Genomic DNA, 13294 nt, shown 5'->3' on the forward strand with positions numbered 1-13294 from the left:
ATAGAGTATGTCGGCTCAAAAATTTGTATACATTATTGAAACTTAAAATATCCCATTATTTCCTACCATAGATCTTTTCCCTCTGGTCTCACATCCCATCACTCATCACCTTTATTGGTAGAGGAGTCATGTTGCCAAAATAAGACTGACCAAGTGGATAACAACAAGTTTATATCATGAAATCTTAAAGTAACAAGATGGTATTTACTGCGGCTAAGAATGCTTTTTATCAAAGCTGTTGGTCCACTTAAGAGATTAAGGGGTCAAGACTATTGCCTCTGAAAAGAAAAACATCGTGTTAGTTTCTGGTAAAAGGAGTTTGCGGGGAGGACAAAATAACACCCAAATGTTGGGTCCTAAGTTATAGAATGAAAAAGCATGAGAAGGAATAGGAAGAAAATAGGAATCCATTTAAGAAGATAACCACTCTTTAGTCATTTGAAAATTATAAGAATATTATGTATAATTCCAGCCTGAAATCCCAACTAACAAGGAAGGCAAGGTGTTGTAGCCAACTCCTCCAGAGAGGAAAGATCCCATAATGAGGCAAAACAATGATGATAACTATTGACAAAAAAATGAAAACAACTTTCCTAAGTAATTTCTAGTCTTAAAGTTACCAATGACTTTATCAGTTCATTTTCAGGCAAATGTATTGACCTAGAAATACCGTTTCAAGAATTCTCCAAGAACATCTATTAAGAATATCAAAATCTACACACTTTTAATAAGTAAAAAGAATTTTATTTACTCCTAGCACATAAAAGCATGCAAATAAAAGCATATTATAGGGAAGAGTACAGTACACAGTTCCAATATCAAGTGGACAAACTCAAATTTTGGGGGAGGGAGCAACTATATAACAGATGTGAAAGGATCAAAATGGATGCTGATTGATTGTCTTGGCACTGAGAAAACCAATGCCAAGGAAATGCCAGCTAAATTCAATGATGAGAAGATTCACCCTGCAATTTTTGCAGCATGATTGATTTTATGAAAATGTCCTTTAGAATAATTTCTATCAAACTGCCATAGATGTAGAAGATCCTGATAAATAAATTCATGTAGTAAATAAGCTAACATGCTAAATCAAAAGAAAAAATGGTTAGATGAGAACCCATCACTAAACTGATATGGCAAAAACTTCTTTACAGAGCTGCAGTTAATTAAACTGCACCCCTGGGGCAGCTAGGTAGCACAGTGGATAGAGCGCTGGCCCTAGAGTCAGGAAGACCTGAGTTCAAATTCGGCCTCAGACACTCAACATTTACTAGCTATGTGACTCTAGGCAAGTCACTTAACCCCAATTGCCTCACCAAAAAAACACCAAAAAAAAAAACCCACCAAAAAAAAAAAAACTGCACCCTTTTATTGTTAAGTTTTTCTTCAAGAAAACAACTGGATACATTCTAGCAAATCCTGCAAATGAAAAACTACCTGGTGCAAATAAAACTCAAAACCAAAAATATATAACTTGAAATTGCTCTAATCATAAACACTGAATAGATAAGAAGCATATGAAAAGCCACATTTGGCTTCTTTTAGAATACAGACCTATGATGTAAAAGGGTAAAATGAATTTCAAGTAATATAATGCTTTTCACAGATAAAGGGTTCCAAATATGGCAATAATTTCTTCATATTTAGTATCTAAAATTCATCTCTGATATTCAAGTCTGAGTTTTTAGAAATAAAATTAACTTTATCAAGAGGATTAAAATGGCATCACAACACTTTTTTCTTATAGGAACTAGCATATGGATTAAATGAGTTAATGTGAATAAAACTAAAAGATATAAATGCACTATTCTGGATATCTTCCTCTCTCGAATAGACAGATGAACAATATTTTTATATTGAGAACATGTAAAAAGAAAAAGTAGTCATTTATACAATTTTAATTTATAAATTGATTTTTCTTTAAAGTGATTCAACTGAGCAAAATCTATAGCAGTCTAAGAAGTGAAATAAAAACACTGAAGTTAGTGATAAAAATGAGTAAACAGAAGCAAATTAGCCAAGTATCATACTACTCCTAATACTAAAATGAACCTACACTTTATGGATTATGTTCTAAATAACCAGGACACTCAATCAGCATTTTAAATGCTCATAGTTAAGCCCAAGCTTTCAATTCCTAAAAACAAAAATATAATTTCAAACTGGTTTAAATGAATAACAAATTGAAATAATAACAAAAGTTAATTAGCAAAAGGCAGGATCTTATGTTTTCTTAATTCTCACTTGATTTTAACAATGACAAAGTCCAAAATAAATGAGCTAGAAAAACTACTGAAAAAATGCTAATGAAAAGAGGGCTATAAAGAAAGCAGATTTTGTTATAGCAGTTAACTGCCTACATTATACTTGTAAACTGTGTACTGTACTTACCCCATTCCATTCTACGCTCATACTCACTTCCTCCCCTCCATCAGGACCACTCTCGTACTTTACCACATCAACATTGAGACTTTCTCGGCTTCTTCTTTTTTCTATGCTTTCAGGGTCATTTAGCACTTCAGCTACTCTCTGTTTGTGAACATTGTCAAGACCCTATGAGCCAGGCAAGGGGAAAAGGGATTTACATTTCAGCACTAAAATTGTATTGGAAAACTTCCAAGATCTAAAACTTCTATTGGGAAAAAAACACAACAATATATTTTACACGAAAAGTTACTCAGCTTTCCACCATTAACCCCACATTAAAGCATGACTGAAAAACCAAGGGCAGGTGGTATAATGAAATGAACATGTGACCTAGATTAGGATACTTGTCCTGTTTCCAGGGACATGACCCTCTTTGAACCTCTATTTCATTATCTATAGAAAATTACTTGTACTTCTACTTACCTCACAGTTATGAGGCTCAACTGAGAATGAATATGAATTCTTTTTAACTACTGAGGGCTGTAGAAATGTCATCTATCAATTTTATCATTTGTGTACCACTTATGCCTAGCTACCTCAATTTATATTAAAATATAATTAATTCTCCCAGAAGAAACTATATCAGTAAAATAAAGCTAAAATGAGAATCTACATTTCAGTTGATAGGAACTTCATATTTTTTAAATTTTCATAAGCAATTTATTATGCTAAATAATTTTCAATTTACATGTGATAATTGTTTTATGGAATTTTAGTTATTAGCTAGTACCTGTCTGGTACTGTTGTAGGTTTAAAATGGAATTTAACTCAAAGGAGCTTACAAAGACATTTGTCTACTTCAATACAACTCACTTTTTTTTTTATTACAAAGGATAAAACACATGATGATTACTTATTTCCCTAGATATTGTACTAAAGGGAAAAGAAAATATTAGGAGTCAGAGGTAATCAAAATATTTCAGTAAAAAAAATATATGACTCTATCTATACCTTTGGTGATTTATCTCACACAGAAATGGTTGTTAAAATATGCTGGCATTTAATAACAAAGGCTTATTGAAGGCTAGATTTAGTGACTGATGTTACTCATAATCAGAGAACAATTCATAAATTATGGGATCATATCACTGAATATTAGAAGTAGAAAGGACACACAATTCAACCTTCCCATTTGATAAAGGGAACAGATAAAGTTTAAAATGACACAGTGGCATAGGCATAGAGCACAAATCAAATGCACCATTTCTACTTCTCATATTATCTGTAGCATAAATCATCCCACTTGCTTATAGGCAGTTTTATCTCAGATCACTCTATAGATCTCTCTATAAGGAATCTGAAAATTCTGGCAAACTTTGGCAATTAATAGAAAAAAAAGAAAAATCAGGATTCACTAAATTTCTCATCATATACAATTCCATAAATAACTTTCTTCCTCCCATGAGAAGTACGTTTGAAAGAAAACTGAATGCCAAAAAAATATCCAGAAATGAGCCTCAATATTAAATGAGGATTAAAAAAAAAATAACAAAGTCAGTGTTGAGTCACAAATTTTCCAACTTAAACAGAGACAATGTAACATTCAAAGAACACATGCTACAGGGGAAAAAGCACTGGTGGCACAACAGCCTCAGCAAAGTCACTCTATCTCTATAGGTGTCGGTTTCTTCATTTGTATCATGACGGCACTGAACCAAATGATCCCTAAATTCCTTTTGGGTGCTAGTGTTCTATGATGCTATGATTTAATTATAAAAACTAAAATGATAATCAAATATTTAACATTTGCCTTTTATAATTTTTTCTAAATAGAACTTTCAGAAGAAAATAGAATAATAATGCATTGTTGTAATTATTATTAAAATTTAGGTCTGCCAAGCACTTTGCAAATATTATTTCACATTTGATCCTGACAATGACCCTGTAAGGTAGGTGTTATTATTATCCCAATTTTACCAAAAAGAAACTTTGGTAGACAAAGATTAAGTGATCTGCCTGGCTAGTCTGAGACTGGATTTGAATTCTGATCTTCCTGGCTCCACCCCCAGTGCTCTATCCACTGACCCACCTAAATTAAAGTTCTGATAAATATAACAACTAAAACCAAGAGGGATTTAAAACTTACCTGTTTTCGAGACCTCATGGCTGCTTCCTCTAATGTTTCAGCAGCTTCAAACTTGCCTTGACGTCTATAAAGTGCTCCAAGATTCTTTAAAGTGGTTGTCACAGTTGGACTGTAGAAAATGAAGTGTTATACATATTTATAATTAATACAGTAGAAAACAAAAGTATAAGATTACTACTCCCATAGATAAATAGGTACATATAATTTAACTTGGAAAGCAATAAAATTCTATTCCAGGATTATTTTAATATTTATAAAGTTCTTTGGAAATTTCTTCTTCCTCTAGAAATTCAAGCCTATTAGTCATCTAAGTTATGGGGCATAACCTTCATACTTAATGGTATATTTAATAAATTATAAAATATATTTTTAAATTTTCTTAAGATTTTTCTCAGCAATGTAACATAACTAATTCATGACTGGCAAAACAATCAGAATCATTTCTTGAGCTGTACTCAATTTCTGATCTCTCATACTAAGACTATAAAATTAATGAATGCAAACACTTTTACACAGTGCTTTGAACATAAAATGCTTCTTGGACTGAATTATATGCAAAATCATAAAAGTCAAATCAATTCAGTAAACATACATTTAGAACATGCATAACAGGCCATCACATAGGAAACATTTATTAAATGCCTACTATGTGCCAGGAATATACAAGGCACAAGGGATACAAAGATAAAAATTAAATAGCCTTTGCATTCAGGTTTACGTCAAGAAAGACAACATGCATTAACATATACATGCATATACACATATGTACATGTTATATATGTTTCACATTGTGGGTATGTGTATGCACATGTGCATGTGTGACATAAATACCAGGTCATTTGAGAGGTAAGCCATTAGCAGCTAGGGGAAACAGGGAGCAGGGTTTTAGGAGCACTGGGAAAGGCCTTATGTGGAAAATGACTCGAACTGAATTTTAAAAGAAACTAAAGAAGAACAGGTAAGGAAGCTGGAAAATTTCCAAGATCTATAATTCTTTTTCCCCCAATAAAACAATCAATAGGTTTTTAGAACAAAAAGTAACTTACTCCATGTTCCACCATTAACCACAAAATAAAAGCATGACTGAGAAATCAAGGGCAGGTGATGCAATGAAAAGAACACCCAATTCTATCATTAGAGATGTGTAACTGGAGAAGTCCCTTAATCTCTCTGAGTTTATATTTCATCAACTGTAAAATGTTACTTATATTTCTACTTATCTCATGGGGTTATGAGGCCAAAATGAGAATGAACATAAAGATTAATTAGGAGCTACAGTAACAATGTAAGAAATGATGAGAGATGGAGCCAGGGCAGTAGCTTTATGAGTAGAAAGAAGAGGGAACATCCAAGAGATGTTGTGGAAGGGAAAAAAATTACAGGACTTGGAAATGATTGGATATGTTGGGTGAGTAATCATGGATGACAATAGGATTGGGATGATGGTCCCCCAACCTTGGTGGAAATAGGGAAATTCAGAAGAGAAGCAGAGTGAGTTTGGAGGAAAGGTAATGAGTTCAGTTTTGAACAAGATACTGAGCTAGCAGTTTGAAAGGTACAATAGACAGTTAAGCTGTAGGACTGGAGCTCAGGAGAAAAACTAGGACTGTATCCATCTACATTCTTCTACACTCCTGCCAAAGTAATTTTCCTTAAATGATATCTGACTGTGTCACTCTGCAACTCAAAAAACTATAGTGACTCCCTGCTGGCTCTAGAATAAAATATTTTTGTTGTTGTTTGGTCATTTTCAGTAGTATGTGACTCTCTGTTACCCCATTCAGGGCGTTTTGTTTTTTTGTAAAGATACTACAGTGGTTTGTCATTTCCTTCTCCAGCTTATTTCACATGAGGAAACTGAGGCAAACAGGGTGAAATGAATTGCCATGGGGCACATAGCTAGTAAGTGCCTAAAGGCCAGATATGAACCCAGGAAAATGAGTCTGACTCCAGGCCCAGCACTCTATCCACTGTGCCACCTAGATACTGAAGAATAAAATATAAACTCTTTTATTTAGCATTAAGTTTTAGGAGGGGTAATGAACCAGGAAGAGAAGGGATAGTAGGGGTTATCAATTTGATTAAAAAACATTTCAGTTTTTACCATTGGGGCAGCAAGGTGGCACAGTAGATGAAGCACTGGCCCTGTATTCAGGAAGACCTGAGTTCAAATCCAGCCTCAGACACTTGACACTTACTAGCTGTGTGACCCTGGGCAAGTCACTTACCCCTCACTGCCCCACACCCGCAAAAAAAACCCAAAACCAAAAACATAACAAAACAAAGGGACATAAAGATGTATGTTCAAGTAATCCCAGTAAGGAAAGAATTGGGGTAGACAGGAAGATTATGAACTAGGATTAAACTCTTGAGAAAGGAGGGAGAATGACCTAAAGACTGGTAGATACTGCCAACAGGATCTAGACTGGATGAGAAATGTGGATAGCCAAGTTCAAAGGAAAGATTGCTGAGTGATGGCAGCAAAGTAATATATGGAAGTGGCAGGCAGATGAAAAAAGGTATTCAAAAACAAAACAGTCTCTGCCCATAAGAAGTTTACATTCTACTTCAGGAGATACAACACAAACAAAGGAAAATTTAAAGGAGAGAATAGTAGCAACAACTTAGGGGCCAGGAAATTTTTTTTCTGAAATAGCACCCTGGTTGAGCCATTAAGGAAAGTAGGCGGGGGCAGCTAGGTGGTGCAGTGGATAAAGCACTGGCCTTGGATTCAGGAAGACCTGAGATCAAATCTGGCCTCAGACACTTGACATGTACTAGCTGTGTGACCTTGGGCAAGTCACTTGACCCTCATTGTCCCACAAAAACTTTAATTAAAAAAAAAAAGGAAAGTAGGCATTTTGAGAGGCAAAATCGAGAAAGGAATATGCTGCAGGCACTGTGGACAGATTGTGTAAAAGGCAGTGATGGTAGCTGGAGTGTTGAATATGGGAGAAGTAATTCCATTTTGCTGAAAGGCAGATGAGACAGAGGCATAAAAGAATGTCTGGAAAGGCAGATAAGAATTTTAAATGTCAAGCTGAGAAGTTTGTATTTAATGCTAAAGGCAAGATTATTCAAATAGTGAGGCCAGTATTTCATGAATATTATTTTGGCAGTTTAAAAAACTATGATAATAATCTAGTCAAAAGATGACAAGGGCCTCAACTAGAATGGTGGTTGTGTGCATGGAAAGAAAGGAAAGGCTGTAAGAGATGATGAGAAGTTAGAACCACTAAGACTCGGCATCTGAATACAGTGTGAAGGAAATTAAAGAGTCAAGGATGACTGAGCATTGAACCTTAGAGAGGTTCTCTCAAGAGAAATTGGTCATTAGGAGTAGATTTTGAAGGAATGATAGTTCCATTTTAGATATGGAAAATTTTGATTGGTGAGAGAAAATTCATGTGGAGATGTGCAGCATGACAGCTAGGTATTTGAAAATTACATTGAGGAGAGAAATTAGAACTAGTTATACATTTTAAGAGTCAATTGAATAATTTAACCCATGAGAACTGATGAAAAAGGTTATCTAAATTCAACTGAGCTTTACTAATAGAGAGCAACCATTTCTATGCAACTCTTACTCTCCATTTCCCACAGCAACTGTTTCTTTTCTTTTGCAGGGCAATGAGGGTTAAATGACTTGCGCAGGGTCACACAGCTAGTGTCAAGTGTCTGAGCTGGATTTGACACAGCTAGTGTCAAGTGTTTGAGGCCACATTTGAACTCAGGTCCTCCTGAATCCAGGGCTGGCGCTTTATCCACAGTGCCACCTAGCTGCCCCCATAGCAACTGTTTCAAAGAGTCTCTTCTCTCCTCAAGCTCATAACTCCACCCAAGTTTCATCTCTCATTCTACAAATTACCTTGACTCCTACTTTAGTGAAAAAACTACAAATTTCCTTCATGAACTATCATCTCCTGTCCTCCACACCTCAAAAATTCTCTGCATTTTCACCTACCCCATTCTCTTTTGCATCTTGTCTTGATAGATGAGGAAGCCGTTCTTTCTAAGGCTAACTCATCCAATGGTGCTTTTGATCCCATCTCCTTTGAGACCCTGTCCCCTTTAATCATTCCCTTGCATTCTCTTTCTGCTCTTAACTGACATCTCTCCCAATTGTAAATTTCTTCCTCACTTGCCTACAAACCTGCTCTTTCCCCTAATCCTAGTAAAAGACTTCCTTTGAGTTGATTCATATCTGTAAGAGTCAAAAGAAATCCCCAATAAAGAAATGCCGGCGGTAGCTAGATGGCTCAGTGGATAAAGCACCAGCCCTGGTTTCAGGAGGACCTGAGTTCAAATCTGGCCTCAGACACTTGACACTTACTAGCTGTGTGACCCTGGGCAAGTCACTTAACCCTCATTGCCTCACCTCCCCGCTCCCCCCAAAAAAGAAGAAATGCCTACAGAACGTGAATAGGCCATTTTGAAAAGAGAAATTGTTAAGCACATAAAAAGATGTTCAAATTCATTAATAATCAAAGAAATGTAAATCAAGACAAAGTTAAGATACCACCACTGTACAGCCAATAAAATAGAAGAAAATAATAAAATTCAATACTGAAAGCACAGCAGATAAATAGGAACTCTGTTACACTGTTGCTAGATCTATACTTGGTGCAAATTTTTGAGAAAGCACTGTTTACAGCAAGTCAAAAAATGAATTGTACTCTTTGATTCAGCAATTCCATTGCCAAGCCTTTAGAGTAAAAATATCTTGAAAAGGAAAAAAACCCACTTATCTTAATAAAAATATTACAGCTGCTTTGTTGAAAATAGCCAAATTTGGGCACAAGCTTTTATGTTCAATTGCTGAATATGATATGTGTAATGAAATATGATATCATAAAAACTATAAATATGAATACAAAGAAATAAGGAAAAATATATGAAAGATGAAAGCAAGAAACACAGAATCAACACTAGACAAACTGGCTCCAACTATGTAAAAAAGAATAAGCCTAAAGATAAAACTTCAGAAAACAATGGAAAGGCAAATTGATTTTTTGTTTCTTGGCTCATAATTTGTCAATATGTACAGTATAACAAATTTAGGATTTTCCAAATACCATGATTAACAAAATCTTTTAACTTAAAATTTTTTTGCTGAGGTTTATTAAATTTATGATTGAAACAACCACCACCACCAAATTTCCCTTAACCATGTTATCCCATCAAATTCCATTCATTTCTTTCACTGCTCCACTCCTATAAAAAGCATGCTATACTCACTGCTTCTACCATTTCATCAACCCATTCATTCTTGTCCCTTGAAATCTGGCTTCTGACCTCAGCAGTGTCATAAAACCACTCTTGAAGGTTGCCAATTATATATATATTTTTTAGTGAGGCAATTGGGGTTAAGTGACTTGCCCAGGGTCACACAGCTAGTAGTAAGTGTTAAGTGTCTGAGGCCGGATTTGAACTCAGGTACTCCTGACTCCAGGGCCGGTGCTCTATCCACTGCGCCACCTAGCTGCCCCCGCCAATTATATTTTAGTTGTTAAATCCAATGATATTTTATCAGTTCTCATTCTTCCATGACATTTCTAAAATTTTTGCACTCTACACTGCAAATCTTAGCCCTATCTGAAGATATGCTTTTCTTAGTCTCCCATATTGACTCATCTCCTGCCCCTAGGTCTAAGTGTGGACCCATGACACTGTCCCAGTATTTTTTTTCTTCCCTTTCCTTTCATCCACTGTGTAAAGGGTCATATCTATGCAGATGACTCCAAAAGCTTTATATGTATCCCTGATGTTACGGGGTTGGGACATAAACTGGCCAGCTAAACTAAAGGACATGGGTCTGGGGTAACTCTCCTTAAGAAGCTAAAGGACAGACACACCTTGAGAAGTAAAGGAGATAAGCCCATTAGGCCTGGCTGCTGCCTGGTCCTCACCAGGGCTCAGAGATAACTCAGATAACTCACCTGACTTCTCCCAACCCACCCCCAATAAGGGCTCAGGTGATCACCCCAACTACCATCTATAAAAGCTTGTCTTTCTCCTGCTCGAGGAGATAGGTATCTCAGAGAATTATGTCTCTGTGCCATCTCCCTTCAAGAGAAATCCTATATTTCTCTCTTGGTCTCCTTTCTCTAGAGCCTAAATAAAAGATTATTTTATTCTAATTCGATTTGTGTCTGAGAAGGTTTAATTCTTTAACCTATTTCCCCCATGACACATAATCTCTCCTCAATCCCAATAGTGTGGAATCTTCCAACTGCCTACTGAAAATCTTCACTTGGATTTCAGATTTAGTATCTAAAACCAATTTATAACTTCCCCCCTAAATTCTGCTGACAAATTTTCCTATTTCTGCTGATGGCACCACCATTCTCCTCTTGGTCCCCAAGATCTAAAGGCTATGGGGCATCTTTAATTCTTTTTTCTCCAATCACACATCCATATCCAATCAATTGCCAAGGCCTGTGGATTCCATCTCCACATTACTCACTCACACCCATCTCTTCTTCTTTACTCACACTTCCACTAACCAATTTCGGATCCTCAACAGCCCTCACCTGGACACCACTGCTTCTTATTCTCCTCTCGCTAATCCACCTTCCTGAAGCAGATTTAACCCCATGTTATTCCCCTAATCAAAAGCCTTCGCTTGCTAATACCTCTAAGATAAAATAAAAATTCCTTAACCTGTGTTCAAGTCCTTCCACAAGTTTGCTTCAACATACCTTGCTAACATTATTTTATGTTATAACATTTCATATATACTTCTTTCCAGCCAAACTATGCTACCAGCTATTCCCCCACACTCTCAAATCCTGTGTTTCCCATAACCATGCTTGAAAAGCACAGTCTCCTCATTCTTGACTTTCTGAATTGTTGGGATGCAGCATGATATAGTGGGGAAAAAGCTGGCTTTGCCATTTACTACCTAGAACAAGTCACTTAATCTCTCTAGGATTCAGATTGCTTATATGTAAAATTAAAAGATTAGGCTAACTAAACTATAAACCCATGATATTATAATCTATCTGCAAGGCTCAACTCAGGTGCCACATGTCCTATGCAATTTCCCTTCTCAAACTTCCTAATAGTACTCTGTACTGTCTCTCTTTGACTCTCTTCATTTCCTACCTCATATTATTCCTGTAGGTGACTACAAAGGATTTTAGATATCCTAAATATAGCACTGAAACAAGAAGCTTTTGTTGCCAATATACATAAAGGAAGAACTCCAGCTAAGAGGATGAAAAATAATGGCCTTGCCTCTTTTGCTTACCTTTTGTTCTGGGTTAAATTTATTTGCATGCCAAGCAATGGAACTCAGGAATTTCTAATCCTAAATCAATAGTCTAGGATAAAAAAGTATGATCTCAGTGCCAGACAAAGGGGTTAAAAAATTTTTTTAAAACCTGGGATCTGTGAAACTGATTTTTTAAAAATATATTTTGATAAATATATCTATATAAACAGCTTGTTATGATCCTCTATTTTTTATTAGATGCATTTAAAAACATCAGACAGACAAAAGGCTTCATGACACAAAACCAGACTTAAAAACCCAGTTGGTTAAAAGGAAAGACAAGTTAGCCTTGGGAGCAATTTGCTTTGCTGTTGCGTTAAGGGAGTATAATGGCTTAAAGCTAGCTGCAACAAAAGAGCTATCACCTGCCAAGCCGCTGTGGCTGAAATGGCCATTGCTACAATGTTTACAATGTATTTCATAAAATGTCTTTGCTTTGAACTATGAACTCTGGATGACTACTAAGAATAAACTCATTAGTGGAAGCAATGGGCTATAGTTTTGAGTGGGAAACAGACCCACAGAGTACCTGGAACAGATTTTTAGAGGGGCTCCACATGCAACAAATACATATACACATATACATCTTGTTCCCCTAGTAAAATGAAAAGTTTCTTAAAGGCAGGGGCTATTTTAAAAGATTTTTTTAGACCTATTTGTACAAAAATATTTATAACAGAGCTTTTTGTGGTGGCTAAGAATTGGAAATCAAAGGAATGCCCATCAATTGGGGAATGCTTAGGCAAGCTGTGGTATATAATGGTGATGGAATAGTATTGTGCTATAAGAAATGACAAGCAGGATGATTTCAGGGGGGCCTGGAAAGACTCGTATGAACTGATGTATAGTGAAGTGAACAGAACCAAGAGAACATTTTGCACAGAGACAGCAATATCGTTTCATGAAGAACTGTGTGTGAATGACTTGACTATTCTTAACAATGATCTAAGACAATCTCAAAGGACTATTGATGAAACATACTATCCACTTCCAAAAAAAGAACTGATATTGATGGAACACAAACTGAAGCATGCTACTTTTCACTTTCTTTCCATTTTTTTCTTTTATTCAAGTTATCTTGTACAAATTAACTAATATGGTAATGTTTTGCATAAGCATTCATACATGACCCATATCTGATTGCTTGCCACCTCAGGGAGGGAAGAAGGGAGGGAAAGGAGGGATAAATAAAAATGTCCATCACCCCCCCCAAGAAATAAAAAATAAATTGGTGTGGGATGTTTGGGGTTTTTTTAAATTCCTAATGCCTTGAATATATTGGGCAATCAATGTTTGACTTTCAAATCACTAATTTAATGCTGAGGAAAAGTCTGAAATGATGAAAGAATAATGCCTGAAATCTCTACAACAACTTCAACTATATGCCAATGTAAAACACACATACCTATCAACTTTGCAAGCTTTGTACCAGCCACCATACTCCCCAAAAGATGTCCCATCCTTTTGTTTTCCCTAAATTAGAAATGATATAACAATTAATCTTG

At 35.8% G+C, this 13294-nt stretch overlaps 1 protein-coding gene across 10 annotated transcripts in view; it reads right to left on the reverse strand.

Annotated features, from left to right (window-relative positions):
• The window catches only part of KLC1 (kinesin light chain 1), a 73417-nt gene that overhangs the window by 24480 nt on the left and 35643 nt on the right, over nt 1–13294 (reverse strand). For 6 of the 10 annotated variants that reach the window (XM_043982609.1, XM_043982612.1, XM_043982607.1 and 3 more), the window contains exons 11-13: nt 13195–13262; nt 4514–4622; nt 2392–2553 (exon numbers count right to left, since the gene is read on the reverse strand). In XM_043982609.1, coding sequence (XP_043838544.1) covers nt 2392–2553; nt 4514–4622; nt 13195–13262 — 339 coding nt within the window. The remainder of the gene's footprint in view (nt 1–2391; nt 2554–4513; nt 4623–13194; nt 13263–13294) is intronic. The other 4 variants (XM_043982608.1, XM_043982611.1, XM_043982617.1 and 1 more) reach the window with 1 other exon arrangement.

Source organism: Dromiciops gliroides, chromosome 2 (genome assembly GCF_019393635.1).
Source record: "Dromiciops gliroides isolate mDroGli1 chromosome 2, mDroGli1.pri, whole genome shotgun sequence".
Taxonomy (NCBI): Eukaryota; Metazoa; Chordata; class Mammalia; order Microbiotheria; family Microbiotheriidae; genus Dromiciops; species Dromiciops gliroides.